This window comes from Schistocerca cancellata, chromosome 2 (genome assembly GCF_023864275.1).
Source record: "Schistocerca cancellata isolate TAMUIC-IGC-003103 chromosome 2, iqSchCanc2.1, whole genome shotgun sequence".
Lineage (NCBI taxonomy): Eukaryota > Metazoa > Arthropoda > Insecta > Orthoptera > Acrididae > Schistocerca > Schistocerca cancellata.
The window spans coordinates 144,454,586-144,467,937 of record NC_064627.1 but is presented as its reverse complement, the minus strand read 5'-3'; the positions used below and the strand labels follow the sequence as shown (position 1 = coordinate 144,467,937).

General features: G+C 44.3%; 1 protein-coding gene across 1 annotated transcript in view; it reads left to right on the top strand.

The window, feature by feature from the left end:
- The window catches only part of LOC126151992 (dehydrogenase/reductase SDR family member 11-like), an 87,421-nt gene extending 79,976 nt beyond the window's left edge, over nt 1–7,445 (top strand). The window contains exon 6 of the mRNA XM_049915977.1: nt 7,332–7,445. Within this exon, the coding sequence (XP_049771934.1) occupies nt 7,332–7,445 (114 nt within the window). The remainder of the gene's footprint in view (nt 1–7,331) is intronic.
- Nucleotides 7,446–13,352: the final 5,907 nt, after the last annotated feature.

Below are 13,352 nucleotides of genomic sequence, written 5' to 3'. Positions count from 1 at the left end.
TAGCGGGTAATTCGTAGAAGCGCAACTCTGAACATAATGCACCGCTAAGAGTTCTGCAATCGTGTCGGAATCAGTTCAGACTGCTCCATTCAGGGAAAGCCCAGGTATGCCGACAGGGGTCCGATAGCCATAGAGTCGCCTAATCTTGGCCCAAAGCTGCCTTGGAGCTTTAGAAATAACACGAAGAAAATGTTGTGGCGAAGGCGAAACAGACTGCGTTTTATTGGCAGAAGATTTAGAAGATGCAGCAGATCTACTAAAGAGACTGCCGACGCTACGCTTGTCCATTCTCTTTTGGACTACTGCTGCCCGGTCTGGGATCCTTACCAGATAGGATTAACGGAATACATCAGGGAAGTTCAGAGAAAAGCAGCACGTTTTGTGAAGTATTATCGCGAAATGGGAAAGAGATAGCCGCTGACATGATATAGGATTTGGGTAGACATGATTAAAACAAAGGCTTTTATCGTTGCGGCGGAATATTCTCAGGAAATTTCAATCAGTAACTTCCGTAGCGCAGCAGTAGCATTACCGCCTACCACGCAAGGGGGCCCGGGTTCGATTCCCGGTAAGGTTGGTTCAAATGGGTCTGAGCACTATGCGACTTAACTTCTGAGGTCATCAGTCGTCTAGAACGTAAAACTAATTAAACCTAACTAACCTAAGGAAATCACAAACATCCATGCCGGAGGCAGGACTCGAAGTTGCGATCGTAGCTGTTGCTCGATTCCAGACTGTAGCGACTAGAATAGCACGGCTACTCCGGCCGGCTCCCGGTAAGGGACTTGGTGTTGTGTGTCCTTCATAATCATTTTCATCACCACTGACACGCAAGTCACCGAAGCGGCGTCAACTACAAAGACTTGCAATACGGTGGCCGAACTCTGGAGGGGATATCCCGGCCAGTAAATGCCAGACGATCATTTCATTTCATCTTCGAATGTGATGCAGCGGAGGGTATAAGAATGGCGTCGGGCGGGTGTGGGGAGTGGGGGAGTATGGCGAAGAGGGTAACATTTCAGTCGTTATCGTAATGCGGAAAGGGAACGATTTATCCGACTTCCAGAAGGGCGTGATCATTGGCTCTCGAGCAGGAGTAGAAGCATTTCCGAAATGGCGAAGATTGCAACATTTTCGCTCACCACTTTGGTGAAAATACACCATGCATGGGAAAATGGTGCTATGAAAAACCGATGATGAGGCAACTGTGATACACTACCAGCCAGAGGTGGCAGGGGGGAACGAACGATACGGATAGAAGTGCAACTGTTGAGCAACTGACCGCCCGCGTGGACCAAGGGATTACCTACAGTGTCTCCTTCACGACCGTTCAGCGAACGTTGCTGCGTGTGGGTCTCCGCAGCAGGCGCCTGGTTCGTGCACCTACGCTGACGGCTGTTCATCGGCGAAGGAGGTTGTAATTTGGATATACATATAGGAACTTAATGGCGAAAGATGGGCTTTTCAGATAAATCACATGTTACGCTCCAGTGGACAGCTGGCCGTCGGCGCGTACACCCTGGAACAGTTATCGGAAGGGTCCAGGCCGGAAAAGCAAGCTTTAAGGTCTCGGAAATGTTTTCGTGGCATTGCCTGAGTGATTTCGTCGTTCTTGAAGGCACAATGCGTCTATCCCTGGATACCCCTATAAGCAGTTTGTTCTTCCTCAGCTCGATGCCATCTACCACCACGACAATGCAACATGTCACACAGCTCACAGTGTAGGTGCCTGCGTCAAAGGGCACCAGCATGATTATACTGTACTTGCCTGGCCACAAAATTCCCTGGATTTTTACCAAATCGAGAACTGTGGGACCACCTCGATCGGGCGGATCGCTCTATGGATCCTCATCGGGGAAGCTTAGTGCAGCTGCCCACGACGCTGCAGTGGACATGGCTCCACGCCCTTGTCAGTACCTTCCAGAACCTCACTGACTCTCTTCTTGCAGGACTCGCAGCGATCCGCGCTGCAAAATTTGGTTATTCAGGTCTTCGACAGGTGGTCACATTAATGTGAATGCACACTGTAGTAGGGACGCCAGAGTTTGTACGCAATTCAGCCATCGAGAACACATGTTTATATAGATGACACAATTGTAGAGAAAAAAAATATATAAATGCATATTTAGAGAACTGAAAGGTCGAGACGTCAAAAAATGTTCTACCCCAATAAAGTTTTAACAAATAGCATGACAAGTAAGCTAGACATTTTATGTTGTTAATCCACATTACTTCTTAAATTTAATGATAAGCAATGCAGATAAAAGAAGGTATGAATACTATTAAAATCTACTAATTTTTTCCCTAACTCGCTTCTTAGTAACACAGTCGGCATTAACCGGGGGAGGAGCTAAACAGTACTCATCCAAATCTTCAAAACTTCCGGTCGTTCATTGCCAAATATTGAACATGAAAACAAGATGTAGTTTCCATCACCTTCTGACTGAGGATCGTACTCAGTTGCAGGGGAATCAGAAATACTTATTCTGCACGGTTGTGCAGGAAAAAAGGCATGATCAAGGAGGAGTCTAACGTCACTGGAAATCGTAGATCGGTCCAGATACACCCCCGCAAACCACGGCCTTGCTGTAATTTGATGTTCCATTGCCGTACAATACACACTTTTATTTTGTTGGGACACATTCTACATTTGTTGCCATTGCTGTTTTCCGTGGCCCTTGATTTCAAAAAAATGGCTCTGAGCACTATGGGACTTAACATCTGAGGTCATCAGTCCCCTAGAATTCAGAACTACTTAAACCTAACTAACCTAAGGACGACACACACATCCATGCCCGAGGCAGGATTCGAACCTGCGACCGTAGCGGTCGCGCGGTTCCAGACTGAAGCGCCTAGAAACGCTCGGCCTCTCGGGCCGGCCCTTGATTTCAAGCAAGTAGTATGCATACGGTAGTTTTGAATCGAAAACAGTTCCTGTAGATGCACCTTGCTTTGCTAACATAAGACATCAACTTCCTCATTATATGTTCCCACAGCAGACTGATTGTCTGCCCTCTGCGTTTACAACGAATATATTCCAACTCCACATCCAAAATATAACGGTTAGTAGCTTTAGTTCATCTTCGGTGTTAAATATTTTGAATAATACTCTGGGTGTCGGATATGATTAATATCTTTAAGAAGGTAGTTGAAGACGCAAAAAATCATTCCTTCCGATATTGACAGTCTCCGCCGTAAAAACTAAAGCATTTTGAAGAAAATGAAGCCTTTATTGGCCACGATATGAGGACGCAGAACTTCTTATCCAGTATAATCCTCTTGTGCTATTTTGGAGCCATCGGCGTATGTACAGATATAAACAGGCCATCGATCTTCAACGAGACGATTAAACCTGCACTTCACATTAACTCCCACAAATTTGTTATAATAATGAACTGGAATCTGCCAGCGGATTGTGTCAATATTATATTCAAGCAAAGGCATATGGGAAGAAAAAGACATAGAATATACAATAGGAGACAGGGAGTTAAATTTGGTACAGACGGCCGAAAATTGAGTTCTGTCCTTGGAGCCAATCCGTACTTCGTAAATGCGTTCTCTACTGTTATTGACAGGACTAACCAAGAACGCCACATCTTGAATGAAAAATTTGTCTGACAGCATCTGACGTCCAATGCTTAATGCCATCTCTCCTGCCTCCAATAAAACGGGATCTGTAGGCGTCGAACGCATGCCTGCTAAACAGTTGCGAATGGCTTTTTCCCAAAGAATAATTTGATAAGTCTTAAGCGTACTGTGATACAGTGTGCACCCATAGTCCAATCTAGATGGAATAATCCCTCGGTACGTTATGAGCAGAATACTTTGATGTGCTCTCACGACACACGAAATGAGAAAGCAAATTACATTTTATCGTTTTTCGCACACATCAACAGTAGATTTCAAGCAAGGCGCCCAGCTGACCCGAGAGTGTAACAGTATTTCGAGGAATCGAGCATTAGATTTTGCGTATCAGGAGAGTATACTTCCTGCACGTCGCGCGACCAACAACGTGAGTAGCGTTCCGTTTATAAAAAGTTTCCCGTCTTACCTCCCTGCCTAGGGACGCCAGATGAAAGTTGATGTCGTCAAGCCCTGAATCAAAATTGCGCAACGGATAACTGGGGAGAGGAGCTTGAAAGCGCTACCTACAGAGCGTGTCCTTTCTGTATGACACTAGGCAAGGGGCTGGAGGGCTCACACGCTGATGTGTGGGTCCCTGCATTCTATAGCTTTTATTTTAAATAAATTCCTTTAACTTGACTTCTTTGTGATTTTTAAGGTATGTTAAGGATTGATGACAGTTGATTTTCTATTTATTTTAAACATTATCACTCGACTTTACAGCGATAGCAGCAATTGTTTCAGTTTACAGATATTACAGTTTTACAACTTATAGCTCGAGTATATTATATACTAATCTGCACGCACATTTATACAGGTAAGTCGGAATTGCGTTGGCCAAAAGTATACCACCAAAGTCTCCCTATATTTTACATAGGACATTCACTATGTGAGGAGGATAACGGGAAACTGGGGAGCAGATACTTTAATGCAGGGGGTTAAATTTTCGGAATTAAACGAGCACATTCATTACCTTACACAATCCGAAGATGGAAATAAAAGAATTAGTACAAATATTCAAATACCTCTCTTCCATGTGTGAACATTGAGACAGACGCACTGAGGGCACCTCTGCTCACATACCCGTCTTCTGTAACACTCCAAAATATGGCGGGCACCCGGAGGTCTTCCTGGGCCCCAGTGAAAGGGGTGGTCGAACCACTTGGCCGTGACCAACCTCTCCACCCCAACTCTTGTGACACTGGAAAGTCTTTGACTTTTACCTGCCTGTGCTGTCTCTCGCATCCCCTAGCCAGGAGTAAGGTTGGCACTACTATACTACAGAACTACTTCCCAACAAAGATTTGGCCACGATTTACGGAAAAGCGTGAAGAGGATTAGGAAAGTTCATGTGCAGATTCACAATCACGTACAAGAAATGCATAATACACGACACATATAAATACGTATTATGAAGCCTGACACATTTCTTTCCACCCGTCCACATGGGTTCTGTTGCACCCGCGGCCGGCCGCGTCGTGTAATAAAATTGGCTGCGGAGCCGCCTCTGTTTCTATTTCCCGGTGCGAGAGAGCAGCGAAACCTGCTCCTTATAGAGCGGAAACTACTGTACCGTTTCATCACCCCGTGTGTGGATGGAAAGAAATGATCCGGAATGTTCTTCTCATGGGAGGACAATTCTGGTTCATTTCTTTTACCAATCTTATGTTCTATGCTTACGTAACAGAAAAATGGAAACAATTGCAAACAGTAGTTTGTGCTATAGAAAAGGATAAAAAAATTGCAACGTCCTGCTCTCTGGCATGAATGAATATTCCCGCTATGAGCGGATCATATATGCGACCACTTGGCATAAGGCGATGTCATTTAAACGACATAGCAAGTGAATAACATAGGAAATGTCTAAATTAACATCCTAGCCAAACAAGTGATAACCATTCAAAATCATTCATTTCGTGATGAAAATTTAAGTTAAAATGAACCACAGAAATGACATTTGTAAAATCAGATGGTGCTGCCAAGCACATGTAAAATTCTAAGTGAATAGTGCAAGATCAACAAACAAATCCAATAATGCTAAAATAATTAATGAAAGAATTTACGTTAAGATAAGCCAAAGAAATGTCATTTGGAAAATCAAATGGTGCTGACATACACTTAATAATCTGAATGAAAAGTGCAAAATCAACAAATGAATTAGGCATGAAATTCAGTGGGCGCCCGTTTTACACTAAGGGCAAAACAAAACAAAATATTGTTATGGAACGACACGATACTATACCACATCAAGACGTCCGTGTCTTAGCAATCAATTATCAAAGGATTTCTTAAACACACCTTAAAGACAACTAATTTTACTTATCTAGCTATGATGTAAGTGCAAAACTAAAAAATTCATGGGAAATATCAAGTTATTCCTGAATATTGTACTTCTATAATGGAGACAAAATTTTTTTCTCGGTAATATCACAAACATCACGAAATAGAAGAACATCTTTCAATAAAGCTATGTTCATTAAATCCTTACCAACATGGACGTGTGCAAACACACATCATCAAATTACAATAGAGCTATTCTAATTCACATAAAGGAACATCAAGAACGATGACAATTATAAGAACCCAAGTTGTTTGATACTGAAATTAAATGTTACCTTATTACACAAACAAAGACAAAAGCCTCTAAACTATATGGGACAATGCCCACATTGTGCACGTCACAACTAAGTTCATAACCTAGATACACAAAGAAAATAACACTAAAGTTATCTGCAATGGTAAAAACACTGTGCATAGTACAGAAACAACAACAAAAGACACATACTTCAGCTACATAAAAAAATTAAAGAACCACTAACCTAACCTGTTGACAGATTCCAAAAAACTTCTAGTGAGCAATCATAAAGATGAATTATCCAAACACAACACTGTGCCACATAGCACTAAAACAAACGTACAAAATAGTGGCAAACATTCGAACAGAGAAAAGTTGTTACAAAAATCGATGGACCTGAAAATAAACAAACACAAAATGCACTTTGCCTACTTTCATATCGTCACACGCCAATCGACAATGTACCACAGCCTAGGGGCGATGGGGAGGGCACTCTTCCAAAGATACTTGGAGGACAACCTAACTTCACATCTAAGTGCCGGTGACTCCGTATGCCGTCTGCTTATGTGATGATGTACCTCGCGAAACACGACGTAACAGCATGGCCCACTCCTCTTACATCTGTTCATCAGCTCCGCTACCTGTGCCTATCACCAACCAGATTATCTCTGAACAAAACTCCTCAGTTAACCTTTGTCAGTAAACTTTCAATATTACTATGACCTGAGCTATGGATAACCGATAAAATAGGCGAGTTCATCATGCTCTACTTTTTCACTTGGTCATCACAATCGTATTACCTGAGAGTTCATTTCTTCCTTTCTCGAACCATTCACAATTGCGCCTGTCTCAGTCCTTCTTTACTTTATGCCTACTTAGCGATCCACAGAGTAAATAATTGTTCGTAGGTACCTTAGTCTTGGCAGCAATCATATCTCGTAAACAGTTCCTTTCTCTCCTTCTTCACGACAGAGCAGTTTGAAACACATCATCATTCATCAGTCCCATAATGTCTCGACGACAACTACAATGATGACAGCGGGGGCTACCGGAGACCAGGGTGCCAGTCATCCGGTCGTCACTCCCCGCTGCATATAGGTGCTTCAGGCCATAGTCTGCTGCTTCACCTCAGAGGTTACCCAACTTAAGGCGAGCGGTGTCCGCCGATGCTTGCCGTGGGGGTGTGTCTGATGACACAGCTGTTGACTGGCGCGCCGTGGCCAGCCCGCTCAGCTGGGGCGAGTGACGTCAGCAGCGGCTACCACTGTGATGCTTGCTGTGCGGCGTGTCTGGTGACGCAGCTGTCGGCTAGCGCGGCGTGGCCCCTGAGACTGGCCGTAGGCTCAGCTGGGCTGAGTGACGTCAGCAGAGGCTCCCCCCTGAAACTTTCCCTTTCACGCGAGGAGGGCTCGTAGCTGCCCTCAGCTGATCGCTTCGCCGTCTCCGTCCCGCCAGGCGGTGGGAGAGTGCCACAGAGACAGGGCCAGGAGGGAGCGAGACACGCGCCAGCTCCAGATAGGTAGCCCAGTGATGTCTCTCCCTCTCCACGCAGCCCCAGCCACTCTCTGTCCGCTTCACCACTCGGAGCGACTTGCACACAGACGAACACATTTTTGTAAATAAGATTTTACAAAGTACAACTTTCTCATTGTTCATCACAACTTATCCACAGGGTTTTATTTACAGTAAAATTAAAAGTATTCCTATTACAAAAGTTATATCGACCCTGATTTTATAGAATTGGAGGTGACAAAAACAATAATATCCAGATAAAAACAAAATCAAACTGTTACGAACTACAATTGCAGTACTGTGGACCACCTCATAAGTTTACAATAAAATTGAGGTACCAGTTAGTGCCTAAACAGATATTAAATCTAAACCTAATTACAACAATTTAACATACACCGACCTACCTCACAGATTTTACAATTAAATTGAGGTGCCAGTTAGACTTAAGTTATCTAGGCCTATTTTCTAAACACACGTTCGCCTGATCAGGGTTGATGACTGAGTCATCAACCGATGAAGGTATTGAAGTTTCATAGGAATGGAATGGGATTGTGGTTGTCCCTCATCCTACACCGCAACCGCAAATCACTACATTGATACCGTTTCCACAACTTTGTTTACAATCATGAAAGAAATTAGGCTGCTTGGTTAAATTATTCCACTAACTAATTCCAGTCCTTACACCAAAATTTACAAGAAGAGTAACCCTCTACCAATGAAATCAAATTACAACACATGAGATCTCTTTTCTAACCCCTCAGAACACAACACACCAAAATAGTTCAACATTACATCCATTGCTACTGGCAACACAACTGTCAGTCATTAAATACTTCTCCTTTCCCCCGTTTTTCTTTTTTTTTTTTCGAACTTCCTTCCACCTTACCAAACATTGCCTAATTGTCATTCTTTAATCTCTCTTTACTTGTACTAAACTGATACCACCTAACTCCTACACCAAACTTAACCTCATTCTTGTACATATTAACCAGAAACCTTCGAGTATGACCTTGTCTCGTCCCCGCACATCTAAAGGATCAATCCCTACCGTCAACAACTACATAAACAGTCTACATGAAAATTCTTAACATAAACATATTCAGCACGTCATGCATGAAAAACAAGAGCTTACTTCCACCAGAATAATTATCCACGGAAAAGTTTTAAATTAGATATATGATGTAATCCGCGACTCTTCCTAAATCTCAGAGTCTCTATCTCATAGCTGTTCTCATGAACCTTCCTCTTAAGGCGGTATGGTCCAACATAAACATTAAAGAATTTACTAGCTAGAAACTTGTGTTTCTTGGACAATCGATGTCCTCTTACAAGAACCTTGTCACCAGGTTTCAACGTCAGACGCCGTACATTCCCTTTCTGCCTCCTTTGGCGGCTCAGCGCTTCCCTTTGAATCATTCTGAGCGCAGCGTTGACAATAGCTCGATGCCTCTCCTTAGCAGTGGGTGGAAAATTTACCAGCTCTCTTATTCTATCCGGAGGTGCTCTATTCTTCAAGACCAGCAGTGGACACATCCCCGTCCTCCCATGAGGAATCTCGTTGATAACATCTAGGAAATCACCCAGAAACATATCCCATGCCCTGTGCCGTCGGCTACAGTAAATCCTACAAAGCTTGCCTAATTCTTTTATAACTCTCGCCCCAGGATTCGACGCGGTTCTGGCGCTGCAGTCCGGAACCGCGGGACTGCTACGGTCGCAGGTTCGAATCCTGCCTCGGGCATGGGAGTGTGTGATGTCCTTAGGTTAGTTAGGTTTAAGTAGTTCTAAGTTCTAGGGGACTTATGACCTCAGATTTGAGTCCCATAGTGCTCAGAGCCATTTGAACCTTTTTTTTTTTTTTGGTTCGACGCCGGGTGGTACTTTGATATAAAGACGGTCTTAATGCCGTACCTTCTCATGGTGTCCTGCCACAACTTCGACCTATACTGCGGCCCGTTATCTGCGATGACTTTCTCGACCACTCCAACGTCTCGCACAAAACCGTTTATGAACGCCGCCGTTACAGTTCTCGCTGTGGCCTTTTTCAAAGGAACGAATCTTAAATACTTCAAAACCAGCTCCACAGCAGCGAACACATATTGAAATCCGTCCATAGTGCGAGGCAACGACCTGAACAGGTCTGTCGCTGCGAATTCTCGGAGGCGCGCGGGAAGTATGGGGAATAGTGGGGCGCGACAGGATACCATAGGGCGTAGACGATTTGGCCCTTTACTTTACAAGTACGGAGCACCCTCGCTACCCTCCGCTCCATACTAATAAAGTATACCGACTCTCCCAACTTCCCACTGCACTTGCGCGCTCCAAAATGCCCATAACTCAAGTGGCAATACCAAATTAACTTGTTGACCAGCTCATGCGGTATGCACACTAACCACTGATGCTGGTTCGGATTCTTTCGATAGAACAAGACGCCACCTCTTACCAGGTAAAAACGTCGAAGCCGATCTTCGGCCGGGTCACTCAACTTCGCCTTGATCACCCGCCAATTCTCATCCTTGTGTTGTTCCCTACCTACTCTAGACAAAGCATCGCCTACGTATCTTTCAAACGGCACACCTTTCATGTAAAACAGGTCGTATACATTTTCGTTAGGATCAGTGTCCCTCTGTACTGTGAGTCCAATTGGACCTCGAGATAGTGCATCTGCCACTATGTTCTGTGTGGTGTCACCGCCAGACACCACACTTGCTAGGTGATAGCCTTTAAATCGGCCGCGGTCCGTTAGTATACGTCGGACCCGCGTGTCGCCACTATCAGTGATTGCAGACCGAGCGCCGCCACACGGCAGGTCTAGAGAGACTTCCTAGCACTCGCCCCAGTTGTACAACCGACTTTGCTAGCGATGGTTCACTGACAAAATGCACTCTCATTTGCCGAGACGATAGTTAGCATAGCCTTCAGCTACGTCATTTGCTGCAACCTAGCAAGGCGCCATTACCAGTTACTATTGATACTGTGAATCATGTAACATCAGGAAGGACGTTCACCATTAATGGATTAAAGTTAAGTATTCCACCAGCTACGTCCGTTTTTTCTAAATTCTAATTTCCTTGTCCTGTTCCAGACCTCACGCCGGCCTGCGTGAGCTGAAACGCGTGCCTTTCGGCTTCCTCCAGTAACACGGTGTTGGCTCTCCTGCCAACCACAAGATTCTGTGTGCCAGGCAGGTAGTGGACCTCAAATTTAAATTCCTGCAGAAATAGCGCCCATCTAATTAATCGCTGGTGAGTAAGTTTTGCTGTCATCAGGAATTGTAGAGCCTTATGGTCTGTATATACCTTTGTGACACGGCCAAACAAGTAATACCTGAATTTGTGAAGCCCCCAGACCATCGCTAACGCCTGTAGTTCAGTCACGGCGTAGCTTTGCCCCTCCTTATTGAGCACACGGCTCGCGAAGGCAACGGGCTTTGGCACCACACCATCGTTCTCTTCCCACTCCTGGAATAGAACAACACCTAAACCCGCTAACCGTGGCCATACAAAAGGGTTTGGACAAATCCGGATGTACAAGCAGAGGAGATGATATCAACGCATCTTTTACACTTTCAAATTCCCGTTGCGCAGCATCACTCCACTTCCATACAGTGTTTTTTCCCGTCAGGGCACACAAACAAGGTGTCGAGATTCCTTTAATTTTGATAAATCCTTTATAGAAATTAATGATCCCAAGATACGCCCGCAACTGTCTCTTACTCTTAGGGACTGGATACTCTTTGAGTGCCCGGAGTTTTTCCGGGTCTGGGCGAATACCGTCAGTGGTTACTATGTGCCCAAGAAACTTGATCTCTCGTCGTCCTAATTCAGATTTCTGTAAATTTATTGTCACCCCACATCGTCCAAAAGCCTGCAAAACTTGATTCAGGACGTCATTATGGTCTTACCACGTCTTCTCCGCGATGAGTATGTCGTCCACGTAAAGTGTAATCCTACGCCGCAACGACTCGGGAAACACTGTACCTAACGCCCGGATAGATGCGGCGGAAGACACATTGAGTCCGAATGGGAGTTTCCGGTAAACATAACATCGCCCACACCATAAGAATGCCGTATATTTTCTACAGGATTCGTCCAATTCCACTTGCCAGTAACTCGACTTCATGTCAAAGGAGCTGAGAACGGATACGCCATGAAACTTCTGCAACAGCTCATCTAGTGTCTCAGGCCTACCCGTTTCAGTGTCGATGATAGTATTTATTTGGCGTGAATCAAGGACTAGCCTTACTGAGCCATTCGTCTTGGGGATGCATAAAATCAGGCTGTTATAGGAACTAGCACCCGTTTCTATAACTCCTTGTTGTAACATTGACTCTATCTCACGTGACACTTTCTCTCTGCACGCAAGCGGCACGACCCACGGTCGTACGAAAAATGGTTTATGGGGTTTAACCCCGAACTTGTAGGTAAAACCTCTTATAGTGCCTGTGTGTCCCAAAAGCACACGGCCGTTCCGTTGCAAAATCCCTTTCACGTCGTTACGGATCCCATCATCTTTAATGTGACCCACTTTCTCGTTCATTACAGACTCCAAATCTATCGCATCTGATTCTTTGTTATCCTGTGTTTCTAGTTTGATCCTCGCATTGCCCTGGCCCAAATGTCCTGTGTCACTGACAGTCTAAGAGACTCGACTATATGCGCGTCTACTTTTATGTTGTTGTTGTTGTTGTGGTCGTCAGTCCTGAGACTGGTTTGATGCAGCTCTCCATGCTACTCTATCCTGTGCAAGTTTCTTCATCTCCCAGTACCTACTGCAACCTACATCCTTCTGAATCTGCTTAGTGTATTCATCTCTTGGTCTCCCCCTACGATTTTTACCCTCCACGCTGCCCTCCAATACTAAATTGGTGATCCCTTGATGCCTCAGAACATGTCCTACCAACCGATCCCTTCTTCTGGTCAAGTTGTGCCACAAACTTCTCTTTTCCCCAATCCTATTCAATACTTCCTCATTAGTTATGTGATCTACCCATCTAATCTTCAGCATTCTTCTGTAGCACCACATTTCGAAAGCTTCTATTCTCTTCTTGTCCAAACTATTTACCGTCCATGTTTCACTTCCATACATGGCTACACTCCAAACAAATACCTTCAGAAATGACTTCCTGACACTTAAATCTATACTAGATGTTAACAAATTTCTCTTCTTCAGAAACGCTTTCCTTGCCATTGCCAGTCTACATTTTATATCCTCTCTACTTCGACCATCATCAGTTATTTTGCTCCCCAAATAGCAAAACGCCTTTACTACTTTAAGTGTCTCATTTCCTAATCTAATACCCTCAACATCACCCGACTTAATTCGACTACATTCCATTATGCTCGTTTTGCTTTTGTTGATGTTCATCTTATATCCTCGTTTCAAGACACTGTCCATTCCGTTCAACTGCTCTTCCAAGTCCTTTGCTGTCTCTGACAGAATTACAATGTCATCGGCGAACCTCAAAGTTTTTATTTCTTCTCCATGGATTTTAAGACCTACTCCGAATTTTTCTTTTGTTTCCTTTACTGCTTGCTCAATATACAGATTGAATAACATCGGGGAGAGGCTACAACCCTGTCTTACTCCCTTCCCAACCACTGCTTCTCTTTCATGTCCCTCGACTCTTATAACTGCCATC